Source organism: Lissotriton helveticus, chromosome 2_1 (assembly GCF_964261635.1).
Source record: "Lissotriton helveticus chromosome 2_1, aLisHel1.1, whole genome shotgun sequence".
Taxonomy (NCBI): domain Eukaryota; kingdom Metazoa; phylum Chordata; class Amphibia; order Caudata; family Salamandridae; genus Lissotriton; species Lissotriton helveticus.
Window position 1 is genome coordinate 1,685,919,885 of NC_136059.1, and position 22,231 is coordinate 1,685,942,115.

The following is a 22,231-nucleotide window of genomic DNA, read 5'->3' on the forward strand; positions in this document are numbered from 1 at the left end:
ACACCAGTTATGTTTCTCGGACTACAAACACAGTTTCTCCAAGAGGTGTTATACATGGATCACGATAAATAGCTACAGACAGTTCAGTAGGCAGTCCTACCTAGACAATTGCTACTCAAAAATGATAACTCAGTTCGTGATCCAGCGACTGGGTGCTCTTCCAACTCAGGATTATCGGCCCAGGTGGCCGATGGATACAACAGACTGAACATACAGATGGCGCCACCAAGCATAAGAATCAGTACTTTACGTCATCTGCATTTGTCCAGCAAGCCTTTAAGAAGGCAAACTTGTTGCGTTCTCATTTCAAGTCCCTAAGAGTGCGCAGTTGACAAGCTGTCAGAATGCTACAACGGGACTAGCGTGAGGCTCAACTCCCAAGTGATTACAGTTCTAGACATAGTGTTAAGAAGAATCCCACCACTACTCGAGTAGTTACCAACGAAAAGGCAGGATCATATTCATTCCATTGTAAACAGTTCTGTCACTTTAAGTACACTTCCAGATCTTAACAGTGTTGGCACTGCAAGAACAATTTCATGCTTTAAGCTAATTCTGTTCACTAGTGAAATACTGACTTCTAGAACCCCACAATTGTAGCAGATTTAAAAGCTGAATTGAGAAATTTGTTTTAAATAGTGTGCTTCGTTTTTTTGCATAGTTTTTAATTAACTATGCAATAAAATGCACATCTGACATAAACCAGTGATTAACCTGTGATATGGGGAACCCTGGAGTCTGCCAAGCCAACTCAGGAGGGCCATGCCTGTTCAGAAAATTAAATAACAATATTAACAGACTAATAAAGTACAAACATGCAAAATATAAAACTGAACATTTTGAAAAGTCTGTAAATGTAAAGAAATTTGAAATCCAGACTAAAAATTAAGTTATTACCCTAAGATTAATATGTGGGAGCAGTGCAAATCCATCAGAAAGAATAAAGTATGAATGACGGCTGACCTGAATTGACATTATAATGTTCCATCATTCCCTTTAAAATGTAGATTTTTTTTATATCTGTTTGTGAATTAAATAAGTAATGATTTGTTCATTTGTTTGATGAATGCTGGTTTCATTATTTTATGCTGGGGTCCTCAGCTTCTACCAGTGACTTAGTGAGGGTCCTCCTGGATTCCTATAATGATTCAGTGGGGTTCCCCGGGCTTCAGAAATGATTAGGCACAATTATTATAAGTTCTTAAAAAAATTATTTGTCTTTAAACAATGTATTTCTATCAAAAAAAGACTAGATTGTTGGGTAATTTCCACGGCACACTGGATTCCCATTGTTATGAAAAGTTAATATTTAAGTATCGCAACAGCAACGTGCAATTGAATCTAATACATCTGACCCGGTATGTTTTTGATTTACATTTGATATAGTAAACAGTATGCAACAGTGATATACATAGAAGTGTGCTTTGCATTTGTAAAGACCTTAATTGTTTAAGAAATTGTGTGTATTTAAGTTCAGCAGATATATGTTGCTACTGCCATTTGTAAAGAACTCCTTCCTTCAGGGGATTCATTTTCTATACATATCTTCATACCCAATTTCCTGGGGGTTTACTGGGTTGCCCTAGTGCAGGTTATGAAGATCACAAGTTAACATTTTTAAGGACTGGTGTGGCATTTATGGTTGCATGTTTTGGTAAAACTGCAAGGATTAGACATGTTAAAAAAAAGTACAGTTTATTTGTATTACATTACAGATTCCCACTCTGTCTTGGCATGAGGTAAAGAAAGGTTTGAGTGAACTGTGGCTGCCAGTCGGACAATTTCTGCCTGAGACATCAGGATAAAGTGTCAGTGATGAGCAAGGGAGGCAGAGTGAGGTAATTTACCCCCACAGGTCACAAAATACACTGTGGTGGGGTAGAAGACCCACTGTAACACCCCAGTTATATCGGCTAACGCAGGACTAACAAGCATTGGCAAGGCCAACAGTCTTCATCTATTTAATTCTATTGGCTTTGTCAATTATTTTTAAACATGTGGCACTACAAAGCAATGCGTGCTGCGGTGCAACATGGCTGAAAGACAAAAAGTGCTATGACACTGTCAATGCTGGTCGCATCATAGCATTTTTGGGGATTTTTTTGTTTTACATAACTTTTTATTTTATTGACAAGAGATTTGCCCACAGGCAAAAACAAACATGTTCCCTATCCATTGTCGCTCGTCATGTAAAAGTTCACTCAGTCACTGCAGTGGTCAGCGAAGCTTCAGAGATTCTGAGCCTGCTTGCATGCCTCCGAGAGAATGTGGTGGTGTAAGCCAGGCTCGTTGGCATCATGAAATGTATTGTGGTTGAAAATCATGGGCTTAGGCCCTGCACCTCTCGAGATTGTACTAGAGTGGACAGACACAGCACTACCACCACACAATATCAGATCTAAAAGAATAGTGGCCAGTTCTTAAAACCTGCTTCTGGGAACAAGAAGTGTCAGTGTGTGTCTGGGACATCGCTGGGGAAGGCCCTGACTGAGAACATGCTTGTTTTAAGCCAGTTTATGCGCAACCCAAAGGCATCTCCCAAAAACATTGAGGAGTTGAACTGCCTTCTCTAGGTCTGTTCATATATCACTGGCGTACAGCGAGCTATAGTGTGCTATGACTCTGGTATGTATCCCTGAGAAATGGGAGCTCAGTCAAGCTCTACACGCCTGGGGTTCAACTGCTATTTCAAACAACGGGAACAGGGGATAACCCTACCTGGTGCCCCTTTCAAATGTGTACTGCCCAGAGATCAACCGCCGGTCCGAACTCTTGCTGTGGGAGTGGAGTACAGTAGTTGAGTCCACCCAATGAACCTATGACCCAGTCCCATTCGGGCCTTCACAGCATAAAGAAATTCAGACTCTAGGCTGTCAAAATCTTCGCTGGGGCTGGATAGGTCACACCCTTCGTAAGCCAGCATCAAAACACCACCAGGAAAGCCCTCGCCTCAAATCGTCAAAGAAAAGAGGTGGGACATCCTCCATGCGTCGGTGAGCCCCCAGTGGTCAAGCCAATCTTGGGATCTCCTAGGTAAACAAGTAGCAGTAGAATCTTTCAGGCTGGGATGGAAGCAGACCAGGTCAGAGTGGCTTTAGGGGCATAGATATCACAATCATAATATCCCTGCTAGCCAAGCGGCCGCTAAAGATAGTCCATCACCTCTCTATCAGCTTTTTCATCAAGAATCTGGAGGTGTACTCTAGGTTCCACCCAGTTCAGCAACCCTCTGGCAAAGGAAGAATACTACGTAAATGTTGTGCAACTCCAAACAGTGCCACTGCTGGGCTACCCAATCTTGTCTGTTCAGATGAGTTTCTTTCAGTACGGCTATGTAAATCACCCTCTGCTTAACATAGGCCTGGACCGTCTATTGTTTATTCATGTTATTTAGTCTTCTGACATTCCAGGATAATATTGTATATGTTGTGAGCCAGACCGCCATCTAGGTAAGGGTCTATCTCAGTGTGTCCAGGATTCTGGATATCGGCCATCCCAGGCACCTGTTCCCTGCTAATTCTACACAATATATTGAGCAGTGACAACCATAATAAACAAAACCATAAATCCCAACTCCCTATCCCCAGGACAGAAAGGCAACACCCACCCCATTGAAACATAATAAAAGAACAAGTCCAGCAGGCAACAGTATCCACTTACTTAGGAGGCGGAGATAGGTAGAAAGGCGGAGATAGGTAGAAAGGCAGAAATGCCCCAGCTGTGCTACTTACATTCCAGACATAAAAGTGTATTTCGTGTGTCTGTCACCTGCTCGTGACCCTATCAGGACCATAGAGGATTCTCTTCATATGCATGGAGTAGGACACATCCTCACACCCACCTGCCCCCCTCCAACCAATGAAGAAAAATAGAGGTCTCAGCAAAGGTCGTCTGCCATCCGTGGAGTGATGTGGGGTGCTTGGTCCTGATTCTAGAGTGGAATTATTATTAGCGCCAGATTCGGTGTCCTCCAGTGTTCACCCAGTCAAGTTTGGGGTCTTTTTGCGGTCAGAAGTAGTCAGTTTCACTGTGGTTTCCACTGGCTCTGTCGATCATGATGTGCCTGGGCTGCTCACGGGAAATCTCCAGATGTGCACTTGAGACGGGGGCGAGTATGTGGTCGGATGCGTCATGGGTTCTCAGTTTGAGACTGCGCCTTAATCCAGTCCTTTATGTCCCATGGAGAATAAAATAACTCGGTGCCGTGGCTGGTAATTACATGTAGCTTTGCAGGATGCAGCATTACGTATTTGATGCCCAATGTGCGAATCCGTTTCTTGGCCTCCAGGAATGACATTCTCAGTTCCTGTACCGCCAGTGTAAAATCCAGAAATATGATTATCCTGCAGTTCTCAATATGAAGGTTGCCTAGTTCCCAGGCTCGTCGCAATATGCAATCTCAGCCCCTGAAATGGAGAAGTTGTGCCATCACTGGAGGGGGAGGTGTCTCAGGTGGGGCGAGTGCACCGGAACCCTATGAACCCACTCCAGGGCAAAGAAGAGGAACAATCCCTCCAGAGTCACAGTCTCTCTGAGCCAGGTCTCCAAGTAGACAACATGATCGCCGCCATCCACTCCTTTCAGTTCCCCGGTCGCTGGAACAAAGTTGTTCAGCGTCTGCTCATTTTTAGTTATTAGATCAGTTAACTTGTACTTGTCGTTGCGGAGTAAGCTTATGTCTGCCAATACGGTGTCCAACTTAAGTTCGAATGGATCCCTTACGTCTTCGTTGGCCAGTAGTACAGAATCATATTTAATCAGTTTGAGTAGAAGGAGGTTCTCCCCGAGGCCCAGAGTCTTTGTCGGATGAATCTCCTCACCCCGCACCCCTCTGGGCTCCAGCTGCAGTGTCTTTCTAGCTTAAGTGGCACCCAATGATGGGGAAGGGAACACAGCCACCACAGGTGGTCAATTTGCCAGTAGTGCCGGCCAGGGGTTGTTACTCAGACTGATATGCCCAGGGCTCAATGCCCCCCATAGGCAAGAGAGTTGTTGCGAACCCTCAACGTGGCCTTTTCGGGGGCGGGAGGGCAGGGAGTTAAGGGCCCCAAGTCCAGTGAGCGCCTAGACCTCGTACCAATCACAGGAAAGAGTGTGCACTGAGATCTCAACATCTCAACCCCCTCCAGCCACCTCTCCCCTCGAGGCTCAGCACATGTATTTAGTCCTGCGCCAGCAGGCACCGTTTTCAGTGATACGCTATTGGGTCTGCCAGCGGAGAAGCACCACCGGTATCGTTCTGCACCTCCCAGGGACAATACTCTCAGGGTCCATGTGCTAAGTCTCCCCCCACCCCCAGACACCACCAAGTCAGGGGACAGTCTTATGGCCCCAAGGGTCTCTAGCAGTATGCAGCAGAATAGCCAGGTTATGGTGCACTGAGAGATCCTCTGGTGGATTGAGGCACCCGCCGCCCCCTAACTCTGGTCTGGTTTCCTTGCAGGGAGGGTGGATATCTCGGCAAGGGGGGGCTGCTCCTCCACCCTTAGGCAGGTTAGGTTGCAATGTGAATGTCCCACTCGGAGGCCGGGATCTGCCGCGGTGCTACGCTCTTTTAAGGGCCTGCAAGCCACCATCTTGGATGATCCACTCAGTGGCGCTGAAATGCGGTTTACCGGCTGCAGGAGGTCTCTGAGGATGGTGGGTACGGTACGCTGGCGACTTGTGCCCAGTTCAACCCTTGTTGATGCATAGGAGGGCAGGGACATGCCAGAGGGCCAGGATGGTGCCGGAGAGTAGGGCCTCGCCAAGCGCCCTGCGAATAGCCGTCTGATCCATTGGCCTTAGTCCAGACACCTCCCTCTAGACTGAGTCAAGACTTGTTTGACAAAGTCTCAAGCCAATGTTTGATAGAGGCTGATCGAAAAACACCCAATCGTGAAAGGGGCAGACCCAAAGTCTATTTTATATATTTTAGCATCAGATCCTTCCAACAGCTGCACTGTCAAAACTCAGACCAAAAAACATGGTACATATGTTTCATGGTAATGAGTTCCTGGTACGGAAACCAGGTTAAGAGAGAAAGCCAGTTAAAGTCCCCTTCTAGTGAACCGAGGTCAGACAGCAGTGCATCCATGCGTCAACATACCTTTTTAACTTATAGGAAACTCAGAGGTTACACAGCTATAGGCATTTTACAGAGGTTTCTTATTTATTTTCGAAATACATCACAATCCTAACAAAGGTAAATCTTTCGGTTTGGGGTGTTTTGGGAGAGCAAGGGAGCATGAGAGGCAAAAGCATCAACTTTCTCAGACATGCTTTTCTAGATTTTGCTTTGACCCCGAGATTTCTAATTAAGGCAGAAAGGATGTTATCCCTGACTAAGCACAGTCTGCTCCTTTTAACGCTCTGGCCATTAACATGAGGTTTATTTTGTGTCACATGTCTACAAAAACCAACATGCAAACTTTGCACACGAAGGTATATTATTTGCACACATATTGATATGATGATGCCTTGACATCACTGAAAAGTACTGTACAGGTGCAGCCTGAATTTCAAGATACGACCAAGTCCTCCAGTTTGACAAGTCTAGTAAAGTGTCAGCAATGGATTCTTTAGGATGCATGCTCGCTGTTAAGACAAAAGAGGCTGAATGTTCCTTTGTGAATACACTTATGAGAGGTGCTTTAACTCCCTATCACCGACAAACGCCCACTAAAAACTGGATTAATCCTTTATATCATTGCCCATTTTAGAGTCTGCCTAGTTTTCATCCACCTCTCTTACAAACCTTGCATAAGATAAAGTCAACCTGGCAATAATGGAGGATTTTAATGGTCATTTGGGCATTACCATATCCAGTTTGTTTTCAAGACTCTGTATCTGTTTTTAACCTTAGTATATCATTCTACGCAGCAAATCAATGGGTAAGGGCCAACTTGATATATTCATTGGAAACTTTGCAGACTTGAGGCTACCCCCTGCTTGGATCATCCTGCTATCCCGGAATTATGGCAAGTGAAATGTAAACTTCCTATGCACCCTGAAACTAGATTTAGTAACCTCTGTCTCAGGGCTAAGATCCCCTGAACAAAAACGATGACATAGATTACAGTCATAGATTTTACTCTTCTGCTGGATGCTTGTAATAAATAGCAGCTCTTCTGGAAAACCTAGTTCCCTTTCAAGCCTCACGATGTAATAACACCAAGTCTCGTAATACATGCTTTATGGATGATTGCAAAAGATGTAACAAACTTTGGCAGCTTAAACAGGACTAATGACTTGATTATCCTCATTTAACCAACAGGTATTGGATAATTGCAATAATCATAAAAAGGCTATTAAAACATTTTAAGCCTATATTAGCTTGTATTTCTTCCCCTCCTAAGAACACCAAAGCTATCTTCGTGACAATTTAAGTGTTGAGAGGCACCAGCCCCTCACCAATATCCGTACGTCCATCTCAATAGCAATCAGTTTGTAGAACATTTGAATGCTACAGTTAACAGAAAGTCAGTCTTCAATTCTTATAAAACTCTGGCAGGTTCAGAATTGAATTGTGCAACAATCTGCTACTGTTGCCAATTCCTGTTGAGTGGCTCCAGAACAGTGATCCTACTAGGTCTTGTGAACACTTTCCCCCAGCTAAACTCCCAAATAACCTACTACAATGAGCTCATAATCCTCTAAAGGATATAATTTAAATGCCTCACTGATGTTATACTGCAAACAAGAATACTTAAAAATGGCTGTTGAAGAAATTTACAATGGATCCTACGAGTCCAAATAGATAACATTGCAAGAGTCCCTTCTGACTGCTAAGAGAGCATTCATAATTTGGACTGTATGCAGGAATGTAAATTAATGTAGAATACGGTTTAGCATGTGTAGTTGCTACAGGCATGAACTATGGAATAGATTTGATTATGCATAGTTAGACCTGCATTGAGTTTGATTCAACAGTTTTTCTAGGCAACCAATATTCCACGCTTGGGAGACAATCATGCAAGGTAGTTGCCCTCTTCCTAGGATCAGCCAGTCTTCAAAATTATCTGAGTGTCGATTGCCTACATTACCAGTGATAAACCAAATGTTTCAAGCCACTGTCTGAGAGAGGCTGATTCAAAAAACCCAATGACTGAAAGAGGTAAACACAAAATTCACTCTGTGTATATTGTTAGCCGTAGGCCCATTTTACAGCTGCACTATCAAAACACAGACTTTAAAATGTGGACAATTACAGACCAATCAGAGAGTCCTTGGCAAATATGCTTGAATGAGCAGTATTCAACCAGCTCTTTCCATTTATCAACTATTAGAATTTACTACACCAGATGCATGCTTGCTTTCACTCAGGGTACAGTATCTTATTTCAAAGTTGTACTAGATGAGCTTTGTTGCTGAGCAGATCACACCGTGCCTGCTGCCCGAACCCTCTTGGATCTTTCAGCCGCGTTCAATACAATTAACCATCAGCTTTTAGAAGGAGGACTCTTTGCTGTTTCATGTTTGTACTTAAAAAAGGAGGTGATTGGCTTCTGCTGGGAGTTGTAGTGGGCAATATAGTCGCAACGCACCAAAACTGAATTACACAAGCCACAGCAAAGCAAGCATTGGCATAGCCAATAGGTCTCGCCTTTGGGACCTTATAAGTGTTTAGCCATACAAAAGTTTATGTTGTTGCGCCAAGGATATTGTGCTGCATAACTAAATACTTATAAGGTCCCAAAGGTGAGACCTATAGGATATGCCAGTGCTTGTTTATATTGCAGCTAAAGGGAGTACAAGCAAAAGAGGATTTGAAATTAAAAATACCCGTTTTTGCAGGGTGTTTGCACCGATATGGGAAGGCTCTTCTGCCTTTTAAAAAAAAAAAAACTGTAACAAGCAGAATAGTACTTACTCTCTCTATATTTAGCGGTAACAGCAACACTACTCAACATTAAAAAAGTAAATGTGTGCAAACACTCCAAATGTAAACGCAGGGGGAGCTGCTGTGTGAATTCATATTTCCATGCTGCCAAAGACAACTTAGAGTGGGTGTTTCTCTTTAAAGTGTTCCTCATCTGTACTTATCTGTACTTATCTTCCTTTTGATAAAACAACTTGGCAATAACAAACAATAAAGTCTTTGCCTTTCAACATACCATATTGTGCATCGCTTTTAAGCTTTATCTTTTCAAATTCTTCCTCTCCTGTGTTTATTCCCCCTTCTTTTAATGTTGAAAAGAACTCGAGCACAACTAGCATCAGTTTGCAAGTGCTCAGACACGCTGCATCAAAGCGGGGTTCGAGGTGCGGGGCATGTTTCCAGCTGTCCATCCATTGGGACACAATTCGGCTTATCTGACGGACAACGTGGGCACCTCGTTAGCTGGCAGAGCTGTCGCCACCTCCTGTCCCAGTGACAGGGCAGCCTCTGTGAAGGCGCCAGTGACAGCTGCGTGGGGCAAGGGCTGGCAGCTGTGGGCCGGCGGTGTGGCCTCTGGTATGCCCAGCAGGCAGTCTGCCCTGCTGAGGGTGATGCTTGTGACTCACTCAATGAATGGGGCCGCCCCACGGACCCTCCGCAGGAAGAGATGAGTTCTCTTGACTGCCGCTCTCGTCCCTTATCGGGAACACACGGCCTTCAATACAATGCTTACAGCGTGCTTTATTGGCTTGGCTGGGTAGATCAGCAGTGAGGAGGGACGTGCATGGCAGCACACACAAAGCAACTGCCCGCGGCCCTGCCCTTTCATTACGTGCCAAAGTCCTCTTATCAACTGTTTTGTTGGTGACACGTTTAGATGTGTTTTACGGAGGTTGCGGCCCTTTTGCAAAAGTTACAAATATTCTGCGCAACACTCTTCTGACAACGCGAGTCTGTTTAGTCTCCCTTTCTTCCATTCGGCGTCTGGTTTGTTAAACGTTCTATAGAACAAACTTATAATACCAGGTGCAAGTCTGCCGGTTCTGTGGTGGTCGAATCTTTCCTCGGTCTCGTGGAATGTGTGTGCACCAAGGACATCATGGCTCACTGAAATAAAAGCTGCGTTATCAGAAGCGAGAGCGTATGCGCTCATTAAAGAAAACAAATATGGCGTCGGGCTGTCCAAATGGGCCGTCCTAAAAGTGGACAAGGCGGTAACCCAAAAGCCTGATTGCCAATCATGTGCCAGCGTTTAACAAACACTGACGCAAGCCAATTCAAAAGAAGGGTGTGGCTTAAAGCCTCCTTCTCAAACCGTATCGGATTCAAAAGGCTCTTGCATGGCGAGAGCAGCGCATGCACGCTGCGAACGCCAAACGAGACCTAAAAAAAACAGAAAAGTTGTATTGAACCAAATAAAAGTATAACTGTGACTAAGAGTTTGATGTTGTCTTCCATTATGAATGCACATTTTGACAGTCTATAAAAAGAGCAGTTTGATCATCTAAAATTGTTTATATAGTAGCAAATTGACTACTAATGCCTAGATTACAACTGGGCTGTAAAATTCCGACTCCTGCACAAACACCTGTAGGGGAATATAACTTTATATTATGCAGAGTTTACTGCACCTGGTAATTATGCAATGAAGTTCACACCTCTGCAATTCACCCCAATGAGACCTGGAAGGTCAAATCTGCCTATATTTACCACAGGAAAATTACATGCCACATGTATTCTGTAGTGGGGACACACTGCCCAGTTCTGAAAGCTATAAGGTAATATGCAATAACTTATCACATCTGATAAATACTGCGACCTGGGTATTGGATTGTATTCGGTATTACTATCACTTTCCCGATTGGGGCATTTGTAATCAGGTTTTTGCTATTTTCAAGGGGTTTCAGTATGACAACTAAGAAACTTTGGCCTCTTCTTTCCAGCTTTCACAAGTTTGTTCAAAAAGTATAAGTATCTGAAAAAACAGCCTAACACAAGCATTACCTACATATTAACGACGATACCCAAATCACTATCATTGTTGGGTTGCACTTGTTTTAGGCTTCTTTTCATAGGCAATTGTGCTTGTGCTGTGAAAAAAGTCTGTTTTTAACGCAGATTTCTATGTCGGGGACTGAGTAAAGAAAGGTGGGAACTGAATATAGCAGGATGGCACCTCGAAAAAGTCTAGGGTAAGTGCAAAGACAGCAAAGGAGTGAGGGGCTTCCGGAGGAATAATTTCCCCTCATCGGGCCTCAGAAAGGATGTTAATACTGAAAGGCTAACCGGACAAAAATCAGACTGACATCGGCTACATTACTATCAACAGATGGGCATTGGGAGGGATGAGATAAAATGAGATAGTGACTGGAGAGTAATTGCTGAAGGGATTTGACATAAGAAGACAGCAGTGACTGGGAAAAAACAGAAGGATAGGTATGATATGGGTTGAGTGAAAGGAAAGGATAATTAAAACAATGGAAGGGGTTGACTGAGAGAATAGACAGGTGAAATGTAATGGGCGAAGGAAGCAATGACAGTAGAGTTAGTCTGTGACAAGAAACGGGAACTGTATTTGCAGAGGAGAGATGGACCTGGAAGGGAGAGAGAACAGCAGTGAAGGGAGGAGGTGGTCAGTTACATGAGATGTGAATAGAGCGTAGTTTGCAAGATTTGGGTAATGACATGGGCAGTAACGGAAGAGATGCGCCATGACGTCAGATGATACAATGACAAGAAGGGGAAGGTGGGAGAAGGGGTCAATGAGGGGCTTTCAAGGGAGAGAGAAGGAGCAATGAAAAGAGGCGCAGATATGGAAAGTCAAAATTGAGGCAGGAGGAAGGATGCAGTCCTGTGCTCAACATGCCGCAGTACAATTCCAACTGTGCAAAATATAAAGTTACTCTCCCTCAAAACCAACTGTGTCCCCCATTATTTTTTCCTATCCCTCCCACTTGTCAGGGTTGAGTTGGGCTCTGACGAGAAAACATGTTTTTCTAAAAAGGGGGAGGGGGTAGGCTTAGTAGTACAAAACTGGAAGATATCTATTTTAAGAGCACTGTATAATTCTTAGTTGCCACTCCACCTTGTAGGGACTAGTTTTGACTTTTGCACTGCCTGTACTGGAAGGGTATACTATGTGGTCCTGGTTTTATGCATACTACAGGGACTTCATCTGTATAAATCCATGTGCCTACCTTCTGGTTTGTGAACCCAGCAACCCCCAATAGTACTTCTTCTTACATAATCACAGACAAGATGGTGGGGTGCCATACTCAGGAGTTCATTTGCAAAAGCCCCTTCTGCAACAGATTCAGAAAAGGGGGTGGTGATGGACAGAGCATCTGAGTTAAACAGAACACTCATACCCAGTCAAAAGATCAGGGCTTGATCCATCACCGTTTTTTAGCTCACTGCACCATCCCAGTTCAGAACCTGGCTACATGCAAATTAGTCTGTCCCTGGCCCAGTGCATCATGGGAACAGGGAAGACCAAACTACCAAGCCAATTCTTTACTGGAAAGGAAACAAGCTTCCGGGGACCGGTTTCTGGCATTGCAGCCGTCTTCGGCCTGGCTTGCTTGAATCCTGATGGTGCAGTGAGCAAGGGACTCATGTCTGAGCATACCCTGCCACTCCTATAGTGGCCAAAACGATTCAGAAAAGGGGGGTGGTGAGAGGAAGAGAGGGAGAGAGGAAGAGAGGGAGAGAGGAAGAGAGGGAGAGAGAAAGAGAGAGAGAGAGAGAGAGAAAGAGAGAGAGAGAGAAAGAGAGAGAGAGAGAAAGAGAGAGAGAGAGAAAGAGAGAGAGAAAGAGAGAGAGAGAAAGAGAGAGAGAAAGAGAGAGAGAAAGAGAGAGAGAAAGAGAGAGAGAGAGAGAGAGAGAGAGAGAAAGAGAGAGAGAAAGAGAGAGAGAAAGAGAGAGAGAAAGAGAGAGAGAAAAGAGAGAGAGAAAGAGAGAGAGAAAGAGAGAGAGAAAGAGAGAGAGAAAGAGAGAGAGAAAGAGAGAGAGAGAAAGAGAAAGAGAAAGAGAGAGAGAAAGAGAAAGAGAGAGAGAAAGAGAGAGAGAAAGAGAAAGAGAAAGAGAAAGAGAAAGAGAAAGAGAAAGAGAAAGAGAAAGAGAAAGAGAAAGAGAAAGAGAAAGAGAGAAGAGAGAGAAAGAGAAAGAGAGAGAGAAAGAGAAAGAGAGAGAGAAAGAGAAAGAGAAAGAGAAAGAGAAAGAGAAAGAGAAAGAGAAAGAGAAAGAGAAAGAGAAAGAGAAAGAGAAAGAGAAAGAGAAAGAGAAGAGAGGAAAGAGAAAGAGAGAGAGAGAGAGAGAGAGAGAGAGAGAGAGAGAGAGAGAGAGAGAGAGAGAGAGAGAGAGAGAGAGAGAGAGAGAGAGAGAGAGAGAGAGAGAGAGAGAGAGAGAGAGAGAGAGAGAGAGAGAGAGAGAGAGAGAGAGAGAGAAGAGAGAGAGAAGAGAGAGAGAGAAAGAGAGAGAGAGAGAGAAAGAGAAAGAGAAAGAGAAAGAGAAAGAGAAAGAGAAAGAGAAAGAGAGAGAAAGAGAGAGAGAGAGAGAGAGAGAGAGAGAGAGAGAGAGAGAGAGAGAGAGAGAGAGAGAGGTAACACGTTTATTAAACAGCTGGTGAGACAAAGAAAACCAGAAAAAAAGTTTAAAAACTTTGGTTTAAATCATTGGTGGCAAAAGCTTCAATGGATCCTGCGATTCAGCACACCAAACACAAACATGTTTTTTTCTAAAGAATTAAAAGACCTGGTTGCAAAAAAATGCAAAGCATTTTAAGTCTAAAGCTGCGGGAGAATGAACAAAGCATCACAGCAGTTAAAGACATTTGTCGGCAGCTAGGTGGTGTCTGTGAAGAGCATTAGTCAGATCGTTCACATGCCCACCATATCTGTTAGAACTTGTCAGTGGAATTATACCTCGCAAAGGACACCATTCATCAGGAGAGCAGGCCTTGTTCTGCTTGCACAGGTTCTCCTTTTTACGTGAAGGAATTTACTCAGAACGCGACAGAAAAAAGGACCTGTGCCAAATCCAGCTCTGAAGCCTTCCAGATTATTAATAAAAGGCCTGCCATTTATTGTGCGTTTGTTGGCATATCAAAGAAAGAAATCCCAGCTTTCAAGAGCATAGCCTGAAGAAGGAATATGCTACTTACCAGTATGCATCTGTTCTTGGCATGTAGGGCTGCTGACATTCATATCTGTGCATAGATCGCCGCAGCGATCTATGCACAGATATGAATTCAGCAGCCCACATGCCTCAAACGGAATATGCTACTTACCAGTATGCATCTGTTCTTGGCATGTAGGGCTGCTGACATTCATATCTGTGCATAGTTCGCCGCGGCGATCTATGCACAGATATGAATTCAGCAGCCCACATGCCTCGAACTATGATATTTCATACTCCTAACAGGTCCCCCGGTGCAGATGCTCTACTTCCATGTGCTTCCTGGTTTAAAATGGTGGGGAAAGTATGTCACATATTGTTAGTGCACTACAGTGATCTCAGCCTGGCCCATGCGTCCCTCAAGTAAATATCGAAAGAAGATGAAAACAGAGCAAGTCAGACGAGGTGAATGTGCAGAGATGTAACTCAAAGAAACCTGCACCACAGCTTCCACGCATCACACCTTCACATCTCTAAAGCGAAAAGATAAGTACAAGCCACAATGATATGCGATGTCGCTTGTGTGGGCAGATGGAATGGAGTGGGCAGCACTTTAGTTGTTATATATACATAACCAAGGTGGCAAACAGCATTTGGATTAGTGGCTGCAGGGCCCTACAAAAAAGTAATTATTATAATAAAAGATGTTTACATGCCTGCAAGTAGTTTGCTGAGGAGCGGGTGGGAGGGGGGCAACATGGGAATGCAGCAGAGGGGAAAAGCAGCACACACGCAAGAGAGAAACACAATGGACCAGGAAGAATGAAACAACAAGCGTGGCCACGCTAATTACAAACAGATGCGCCTACGCGCCGCTGCTCGCTCCCGCAAGGTGGATGCCGTGGCATGTACGAGTTTCTGAAAAGTGCAGACGATTCCAAAAGGTAATCTCCTAGAGCAGTGCTTGCGTGCTGCACTAGGCTTGACCTAAAAATGACCCCACTGAAACTCCAGCCTTGCCGACACCTCTGACCTCAGCCCAATCTGTGATGGACCTCAGAGTAATCTTTGACTCAGATCTGGTATACATGCTGACAAACGTTATTATGAAGAGATGCCATTTCCTATTGTTATTGCACCATTCAGCCACAGCTCAAAACAGAAAAAAGTTTGGAGCTCACTAGATTAAACAAGGCCAAACTGGGCTATGGAAATGCAGTCTACATGGACCTACCCAAAAACTCAGTGACTGGTTAGAACACATACAAAATAAAGCAGCAAGGTTTTCCCTAAATTGAAAGAAATTGGATTATACCTAAACACCTCTTACCCCACTGAACGGCTGGTGAAAATCAGGAATAAACAAATTTCTACACAGCATGTACAAGGTAACCCTGGTGCAAGGGCCTCAGGTACATGCAAAAATCACAGGACATTAGATTTTAACCGTCCGCCTCCACTTAGCCAAGAATTTATCAATATGCTATCTAAAGTTTAACCCCTTCGACACGCGTGACAAGGTCAGCTCGTCATGGGCGTTACCTGCGCTGCGCGTGTGACGAGCTGACCTTGTCACGTTACGAGGGTTTTTGCGAATCGCAGCGCGCAGCGGGAAAACCCGCTAGCGCGCATGCGGTTAAAAGGTTGAAACAGGACAGTAGATCCAAAGTTATGGAAGATGTTGCAACCAGCTTGGAGGGCACCAACAAAATATGTATTTAAAAATGATCAGATACAGACTAGTTCAATAAATTATACCACATAATCCCAAGACTCCTAGAGTTGGACTCTTGATCCAGAAGGTGCAAACCAACTGTGACCACTGACTTTGAGGACACCCTTTGACCAATTATAAAGAAAAGCTGCCTTAATTACATCTGATGGGCTGCTGAGCACTGTCCGTAGCCAAGCAGTACCTGGATGTTGCTAACAGTGCTAAGCTTACAGCAACCTAAACATAGTCACTGCAAGTGTATTATCATAGTATGTATGGTGTTCTATACTGATCAAAATCTGGCATGTTGGGAGTTTATAAAACATTGAAGCAAGTTACAGAGCAAGAGTAGTAAGTGAAACATATTAGGTGGGTAGAGAGCAGGATATTTACCATGCATGCCATTGAAGACAAAATGCAATAAAAAAAATAAAGGTTATTTACTTATTTGTGAAGTGTGGGCTTATAATACCTTGGGAGTGTTTTGAGTTGAGTGGCACAAAATAGGTGTTCTTCACCACTAGGTCATGATATGTATGAGATATACTTCAAGCATTAACATAATAATGTGCTATGTTACCCACTAATTACCAGAGAAAAACCTTTAATGAGAGAACCCCATAGTTTCTCATAGACTACTTAAATTGGCAGATGGCAGGGCTGTCTTCTTCATCTGACTGGCAGCGTTCAAATATTGGCAAAAGGTGGACCAAGAAGTGTCAGGATCTCAACAGCATTTAGTTGGGTATATTCTAGTGAGATGCTATGCATATATATTTTAAATCCTTCTCTGAATTCCAGAGTTCTGTTCCGATTTTAAAGTTGTGTAGAAAGATTTTGATGCCAAATGATTTTTAATACGGTTCAATTGGTAAAACAAAAATATATACGTAAAAATATAACAATCATTAAAGTAAGAATTCAGCTTCAAAGATAATTTTGCTCCTTAGGGCATTAAAATATATTATCATTAGAAAGAAGGCGGAGAAAGATATCTTCCCATTAGAGACTAAGCTTTGCTCCTTTATCTAGTTACACAGTTTGGATTATCAGCATGCGCTTATCGTGCTTACGCTAAATAGGTTCCCCTTGTGTTGATGCCCATCATGAGGTCCACTTTCTTCATGGGTGTTTCCAAAGTGTTGGTCAAGCTGATGGCACTGGCATTATTCACCAAAACATCTATTCCTGAATGAAAGACAACACCATTCTGCATTAAACAATCTCTCAGGCATATGGCAGCAAAACAATCACACCATAGCTGCACAACATGTTCACATCTTTTAAACTTCACTAGCAAGTTACATAGACCATAAGAAATATTGCCCACAAAGAGTAAAAAAGTGCCTTACTCAAACTATGGCACATAAGCCCCGTGTTTTCTGTTCCACCAAAGTGAAACCAATATAAGTGCAAAAAATACATGGAGTACAATTTCACCCATTAGTTTCATATATACTACTTTAAATAGCTGTGGGGTATGGCAATCGCTATGTTGTAATATGTTACCGCTTAATAGTTTTTGGAGGCCAGGGGTTTCAAGGAGGGTCATGTGAATTCAATCCATGTTGTCTGGTACTCTTAACATTGCTGCACCGGTCACCTTAAGGGACCGGGGAGGATATTGTTGAGAGGAGTTAAGTTTTTTAACCGTTGTAAAGAACTCTAGAAAGTTGAGGTCACTGCAGACGGTGAAGGGTGAAGTGATCATTCGATAATCATGGCAGAGAGGCACGTCTCTCCTCTTATTTTGCTCTTGGTCCAGAGGACCGCTAGGAAGTCATAGAGAAGTGGGTGTTTTGGGGATGACAGTATGCCGTTGTCTAGTAGGTCTTGCAGGCTTTTATAGGTGAGAATAGGTTTTGAAGTTTAGTCTTCACTAATTGGGAACCAGTGCATAGTTCAGAGGTATGGCATAACTGACTGTTGCATTGGCAGCCCGAAAATGTGTGTGCCCCAATGGATACTGGGCTTACTGGCACCTTTAAGTTTTGCCTGTGGGTAGGCATGTATAGATAGAAAGTGTTTTTAATAGTGTAGGCGGGAGTTGGCTAAAGTAATTGTTGCTATTAGGTGTTGCCCAGCTGGTATGAGTATTTTAGAGAAGTTTAAACTGGTACAAGGTATACTTGACTACCAACTTCATTTCAACATTTAAGCTCAGGTTAAGATACCATAAGACTCTGAAGTTCCTAACCTTGGATTTGAAGGCTACCTTATCATTAGATAACAAGAACAAGGGTAGACAGTCAGTCCGATTAATGCAGAAGGTGGGGGTGGTCACAGGCCAAGTTTTTTGGTTTTCTATCTGTTTATCTGTTAGCCTTGAAGCCTTCTGTAACTGCACAGAGTTGGTCTTTTTTCCTCCTTTCCTGCTCAGGTAGAAAGCAAAAATGTCCAGAGTTTTATATAGCGCAAACTCGACCCGAAGGTATCAGAGCGCTTTCCATGAGCACCAGTTGCGTTACAGACGGACACATTCATTTTGTTAGTCACGAGGAGATTAAGTGATTTGCCCAGAATCACAGGATGTTGAGCGTCCCTGCAGAGACTCGAACCAGGTTCCCCAGCTTCGAGGTCGACTGCTCTAGCCGTCAGACCATAATTGTGTGTAAGTCCACACACAAGCTGAAGAAGATCCAGTGGGCTCAGAGAAGATTCAAGAGGGACTTATACTGAACAGGCCTGTCGGTTGGAGGGGGGGTGCAGAATTCATGCAAGTCTTCATCACAAGCCTCTCGTGGGGAAAAGCAGGTAGCCTAAGTGGGATTTATGGCTGCACTGCTCAAGCACTGTTCTCACCCACCCAAATGCTTGTTCGATTACGTTTGCAACAGACTGTAGGGGGTGTACAAGTAGCAATAGGTTCTGATTTATGTCAAAGGTGAAAAAGAGATCAAGGAGAAATGTCACATTGAAAGTTCCTTTGTCTGCTACATTTTGTAGGTTGTCCCAGTAATGTTTGGGGCCAGTGTTTAGTTCTGAATTTAGACTGTTTTAGTCTATGATGCTGCTTGATTGCGTGTGGTTCTATTTTCAGGCTGCATCTAGCAACACGATTTCCACAGCGAAGTATGATGCAACACACATGGTTGACTCTTCCCCAAAATGAAGACATCAAACTAAAGGTGGAGGGGGTAGTAAGAAATGTTTCTGCTCCAGTTGGATTTTTGGAACATGTGAACTTATGAGAGCAGCTCACTACAAGACTGGGAAATGGATGAAGACCTGGGCAGTTGTCGACCTGGTTCTACAGCATACAGCATCATACTCTTAGATCTGTGGCAAAAGGCACTGATGATAATTCTACGCATATCAGATTGATGTCATGGCTCAGGTCTATTTTGGTTCTAGGAAGAAAAGAACTGTGGGATCAGACATGTAAAGGAAAAACAGATTTTTATCCTTACTATTTGCGGCAATTGCACGCCTGTTCAGGAACAGTCTATTAAGTGGTGGTGATTAAACGAGTCAGAAAAATAGGATAATTAATCTTAGCATAAAAGGCCTACAACCAAAATATAAAGCACTTAAAAACAGCAATTAAATAATTAAAAAGTACGATTTCTCTTGCTTGCTGTAAATAAAATGTATGCAGAATGAGGAATATTAAACATAAAAGGCTCTCGATCAAAAGACCTACCAATGGAATAAATAAACAACTTTACCTCCAAAAGTCTTCACAGCTTGGTCAACAGCATCGGTGACTTGTTGCTCATCTCTCACGTCGACAATGCAAGCTAAGGCTTTTCCTCCCGCTGCTATAACTTAACATTGCGAATAAAATCAAGGGAAACAAAAATAACATTAATCAAAGGTTTTTTAAAAAGAAACGGCAAACATACAAAAAGATAAATAATTTCATTCAGCAAGATTAACTTGAGAGACTGGCTAATAAAATTAATACCAGGCCCTCTCCAACACATTAAATTGATATTTCAGCCAGGGAAAACAATCTGTATCAAACAAACTAAACTTTCAATGGTAGACCAGGTGAAATATGGCTGTAATTAAGAAGAAAAGAAAAAAAAAATCACATTTCATTAACAAAGAAACTATTTTTTACTATATTATTCCAGTTACAAACCAGTCAACAACGATGCACATGTCCGTTACCACTTTGAGGTCCCACCACACATGCAGTTAAAGACTGGTAGGTAAAGAACAGAATGTTCCAGTCCTTCCAGTCCCTCAAATGCGGAATCAAAGAAGGAAAGGCAAGCAGTGAAAGGCATCTCAGGTAAAGCATGGGGGCAAGAGTTCAGAACTCAACAGTCGATCAACAGACTGCCCTGCACAATGCTCATCTTTTAGTTAAAAGAAAGTACTTTAACCACACAGCAAAGTAAAATACTACACAGAACTATTAGAGTGATCAGTTAAGGGGTTGCTGTCCCCTTTTGTGATCTCCAGTGAGGTGCTACACTCCAATTGGTACCCTCTTCTATTATCTGGAGTATTCTCAAATCTACAATCAGAGGTTTATAGCCAGGGTCTAGGCAGGAATTAGGCGCAGGCGCAGTTAACTTATTATTATTATTAGGGGTATTTGTAAAGCGCATGGTTACGCAGAAAGCGTGTCCCCGCGCTGGAACTGGGGCTTAGAAACAGAAGGAGGGGGAGGCCTAATTAACTTTGAAAGAGGTGCGTTTTAAGTTTCTTTCGGAAACTTGCTTCAGAGGGGTCCAGGCGAAGGTTGAGGGGTAAGTCATTCCAACTTTTCGCCGCCAGGTAGCGGAAGGACCTCCCTCCCATGCGAGTCCTGCTAACCCTAGGGACTTTTAACAGGCCTCCGTGAGAGGAGCGCAAGGCGCGTGGTGGTGTATACCTGGTGATAAGGCTATGGAGTGGGGCTGGCGCCTTTCCAGCCAAAATGCGAGTTTTACCAGTTCTTAGATATGCACAACAGTTCGCCCAGTAAAAGTCTTACATTCATAAAGCAGATCCTCTGCTTCTGCAGTCTCTCTTTCAACTTATAGACACGCCCAGCGCATACCAGGTTACTGTGGATTCCTATGTTACTGTAGATACAGCTCTGTTCTGGGGCACATTAAGAAGTCCCACTCTTATGGCAGTAGCTCTTGTACTGCAGGTACCACAGAAGAGACCTCAATCAGAAGGGTGGGGCGATCATTGCAGCAGAATCCCATAGTGGCCCTCGTTTTTAGCAGTAAGTGCTTCTCTGAACCAGGATGGAATGTGTGGCCTCTGACCCGAGCCAATATTCAGCAGGTGGGTGTCCTAATCAGTTGCAGCCTCCAGACCGATAAGAGCATCCAATCTCTTACTCTGAAGTCATTAGCGGCAATAACCGGCACTCAGGCATATGGCAGCAAAACAGATATTTTGTCAAATCTGTTTTTCACTTTGCTTTTAAATATTGGAGGAATTGAGAGAGTCCATTAAATAACCTTTCTTTCTACTCACTTCCATACAATTTTATTTACCTCACTTATTCACCCACACTCTTCACTTTTGCACTGCAAATCAGTTACCCTTTTAGACACTTTTTGGCATCATCCATCTACACGCATACTTGTCAATGGTCGAGCATCTGTCACAATAACATCCAGTGACAGATAGCATCTCCTCCTGGGTATAAGGAGAACCCATATGATGACAAAAGGGCGGTACCGAGAGGGAACTGATGGGTATTTTTCTTAGCCCTTGGGATGTTGTGCTCTTTTTCACACATCTACACACATTTTTCTTTCACCTGTTTGTTATACTTTAGTGGTGCCTTGAACGCCTTACACGTTTGACCTGGTTCCTTGACCCTCAGACACCTTTTGTTGTAATTAGCAAAACAATCACACCATAATGCCTGGCAATTCGAGGTCTTGGGGCAGTTCACAGCAAGAACCACTGGGAGAGATTGTTAGATGGCTCCACAAACTGTCACTCCACGATTCATTCCCCGTTAGTTATCGGTTTCCAATGGTTGGTCCGCATGCTGGGAAAAAGCTGAGCTTCTCCTCCTGTTATTCTCTCCTCCTGGAGGGCCAGGCACAATCCTTCTCGCTCTTGCAGCTTCACCAGCAGAAAGCGGAGACTTTGGGTGATGTTTCCTCTCCTGGGGGGAGACTAGACGTCATGAAGACATGCACCTTGGTCACAAAGAAGACCTTCGAGTACTCCATTGAGCCCTCCCTTACTAGGTCATGAAGAACTAGCAACTCTCACAAAGCAAGTTAGTTTGGATACCACTTGTATACTCACTTTCCAGACAGGTGGTGCGGCTTCACTGTCCAGAACAGGTGTGTGTTATCACTTTCAAATATAATGTTCTGGCTATTCCTAAGACACAGCTTTTATGAAAGGTGATGGCTCTCACAGAAGGTAGTAATTATGCCGGCTCCAAGCTATGGCACAGTGAAGTGTGAAATCTCTGCAACTGTTGTGTCGTAAGCCTCCTTAAGGAAGAGATCAAATGCAGACAAAAGAGCAGACCGTGACTAGAACCATACTCACCATTAAAACCAGAAACTGTAGTTGCATCACTCACTCCTAATATCTATCAAATGGAAGTAATCAAGAAGAAC

General features: G+C 43.5%; 1 protein-coding gene across 1 annotated transcript in view; it reads right to left on the bottom strand.

Annotated features, from left to right (window-relative positions):
* HSDL2 (hydroxysteroid dehydrogenase like 2) overlaps positions 1–22,231 on the bottom strand; it is a 164,519-nt gene that overhangs the window by 110,746 nt on the left and 31,542 nt on the right. Inside the window, exons 3-4 of the mRNA XM_078676640.1 lie at positions 19,358–19,456; positions 16,763–16,877 (exon numbers count right to left, since the gene is read on the bottom strand). Coding sequence (XP_078532766.1) covers positions 16,763–16,877; positions 19,358–19,456 — 214 coding nt within the window. The remainder of the gene's footprint in view (positions 1–16,762; positions 16,878–19,357; positions 19,457–22,231) is intronic.